The sequence below is a fragment of the Propithecus coquereli genome, unplaced genomic scaffold (genome assembly GCF_000956105.1).
Source record: "Propithecus coquereli isolate 6110/MARCELLA unplaced genomic scaffold, Pcoq_1.0 Scaffold91, whole genome shotgun sequence".
NCBI classification, from domain to species: domain Eukaryota; kingdom Metazoa; phylum Chordata; class Mammalia; order Primates; family Indriidae; genus Propithecus; species Propithecus coquereli.
In genome coordinates, this window is record NW_012155396.1 from 4,871,068 (window position 1) to 4,873,911 (window position 2,844).

Here is a 2,844-nt window from a genome sequence, read left to right on the forward strand (position 1 = left end):
ATTAGAAACCAGGATAAAACTGAATCTCTGGAATGATAGAGTCTACACGTTTGTGCTATTTTTCTCTCATTCCCTTCGTTTTTGACATATTTGGAGGTTTCTTTATTTGCAAAAGTCACACTACATAGCCAACAATAATATCTACTTTTCCAGATGCTTGGGGTGGAGTATGGGAATCGTTCTTTTTAAATCCTTAATATGAGATATTATAAGAAAGTGTGTAATGATCTAGTCCTCTTAGCAGAAAACCGAGAACTCAAACAGCAGGACTTTTGGGCAAATCTCATATCCTTTTCCCTTCTTTTCTTCTATGATAAGGCCTTGAGCACTGAAAGCAAATTAATTTCCTATCTCATCTTGTCACATTTCCATAATTCCATGGCTTCTTATCCCAGAGGTGTCCTCATCCCCCTGTGTATTCTTCTAAATGAATGAACCCATTATTTTTTTCCCTCTAAGTCCCAAGTATTCAGATGGACCCATTATATTGGTGGGTGTAGGATCCAGTGTCTTTCTACTCCTGCTGCTTATGATAGAAGAATGTGTACATGTATAATGTGCTGCTGTTATCAGTCATTTGAGAGACATTTCACTGACGGTAGCAAGGAAAGGAATCAGAGAACAATATCTGGTTCAGACCTGGGCTAGAGATACAGGCATCATGTGTTTGAAGTTCACTTCTGTCACCAGGGAGGAACAGCAGGGAAGAGGACTTGACCTGTGGGGCTCTCTCTTCCCCTGGGCCTTTGACACTCAGCTGCAGTATACACTTCTTGCTTTTTTCTCTGATTCTTTTCTATCCAGCTACTTAAATCTCTTATTTGTTTGGTAGTCTGGCTTTGCAGAAAAGTAGCAGCAGTTTCAAATAGTCAGCTTAGAGTTTTGAAGTCATAAGTCCTTGAGGATATTGATTTTGGCAACTGTCACATCTAGGTGTTTATCAAATGGCCTGGGAAATGCAGAATAATGAATACCATTCCTGTTAGATCTGGAACAGGTGATGGGGCCTGCATTGACTGAGAAAGCGTAATTTTAACTGAGAAACAGTGTTTCCATAAAACTTTTTCCATTAGTTCCTTTTTATTGTTGTTACCTGTAATTTCATCATCTTTTCATTTAATTCTGTTCAGTGTGATGTCTTTGGGGCCAGCGGGTATTTTTGTCTGCTTGTTACAGGAGTGTTTGTTCTGAAGGCCATACAGTGGCTCAGGGAGGCCAGCCCCACCCACTCTGTTGTTGCTTGGCACCAATCCTCCCTGGTTGTTGGGCATCTTGTTTACTTCTGCCCTTAATTCCCTGCAGGTGCGTAAGTACAAGAGCATGATCCTGGAAGACCTGGAGTCTGCTTTGGCAGAACACGCCCCTGCGCCACAAGAGGTTAACTCAGAACTGCCACCTCTTACCATCGATGGAATTCCAGTCTCTGTGGACAAAATGACCCAGGTAAGGGGAGGGAAGTGAGGAGGAGACGAAAAAACAAGTGTTGCAAATGTGGGTGGGCCTCTCTGGTCACTTTTCCTAGTTTTGTCCTCAGTGATGAGACCAGAGAGTGAGATGCAGACTGGAGTCTGATAGTGAGCAGTAGCAGCCTTCAAAAAGACATTGCAGTGCCAGAAGAATGCTCCCAACCAAGGGCATGGATGTGATCTCCTCCTGTTGGCAGTTTTTTCCTTTCACTTGGGCCTTTAAATTGGATAAAGAAACTTTTAGGTTGGGGTTGGTTTGAACAGAAGAATGTTAGGAGTCTGATGAATTACAATCATCAAATAAACTTTTAGTCACTTTTGGGCTGAGCTGCTTCCCTTTCCGTGTAAGTTCTGAATACCAGCATCTTATTGCTAAGTAAGCTTCCCTCCCCAGGGAATAAGAATGGAAGCCTCAGAAGGACACCCTTCTGAGCCATTGATTCCCTCTTTCTTCCTTCGAGAAGGGAAGTCAAAATATACTTGATAAATCAGCATGCCTTAGTAATTTTGCTGAGATTGTCCCTTTTATATTTCTTTTAGTTTAGCTTGATCACGATGCAGTACCTTTTTGGTAACATATTTTCCCACTCTCTTTCTTTATTAATGCACTTCTATCTTGCTAAATCCAGTAGTCAGTTTCTTTCCTTATCTGATTTAGTCTTCTAGCAGTTGATTACTCCTTCCTTCTTAAAGCATTTTCTTCTCAGTCTCTGTGACCCTTCCCTCTCCTGACTCTCCTCCTTCCTTGGTGATGCTCCCTCTCAGCCCTTCTGCTGGCCCCGCTTCCTCTTTTCACCCAATCAACTATGTACTGTTTACCGCCATCTTATAATCACTATGAGATGTCCAGCACCTAACACGCCCAACACAGAACCTTTGGCTATCCCCCGTCTCCACTCCAAATCTCTTCCTCTCCTGGTGTTCCCCCTGTCAGTCAGTGGCGCCACTGTCCATCTGGTTGCTCAAGTCCCAGCATAGGGGTAATCCTTATTCTCTGTTTTATCTTCCTCCTCCCCCCTGACATCTTAATTCAGTAGCAAGTCATATCAGTTCACCTCTGAAATAAACTCTGGATCTGACCATTCTTCTTAGTTCCCATCACCTACCCTAGCCGAAGCCTTTAGTATCTCCCTCAGGGACTGTTTCAGTGGCCATTGGTCTTCCTACTGCCATTTTTGCTCTGCTACAGGCTGTTCTCCACATAGCATCATAGAGGTTTTTAAAATAACTTAAGTCAGATTATATCATTTCCTTGCTTAAAGCCCTGTAATGGCTTTCCACTATTCCTAGACTCAATTCAGATTCTGCCGTGGCCTTGGAGGCCCTGTGTACTGGCCTCTTCCCACCTCATCTCATTTTTCCTCCTCAGTCACTGGGC

General features: G+C 43.1%; 1 protein-coding gene across 1 annotated transcript in view; it reads left to right on the top strand.

Moving 5' to 3' along the window:
• Window positions 1-2,844, top strand: part of NRF1 (nuclear respiratory factor 1) — a 117,374-nt gene that overhangs the window by 51,704 nt on the left and 62,826 nt on the right. The window contains exon 2 of the mRNA XM_012664751.1: window positions 1,303-1,443. Coding sequence (XP_012520205.1) covers window positions 1,321-1,443 — 123 coding nt within the window. The 5' untranslated portion in view covers window positions 1,303-1,320. The remainder of the gene's footprint in view (window positions 1-1,302; window positions 1,444-2,844) is intronic.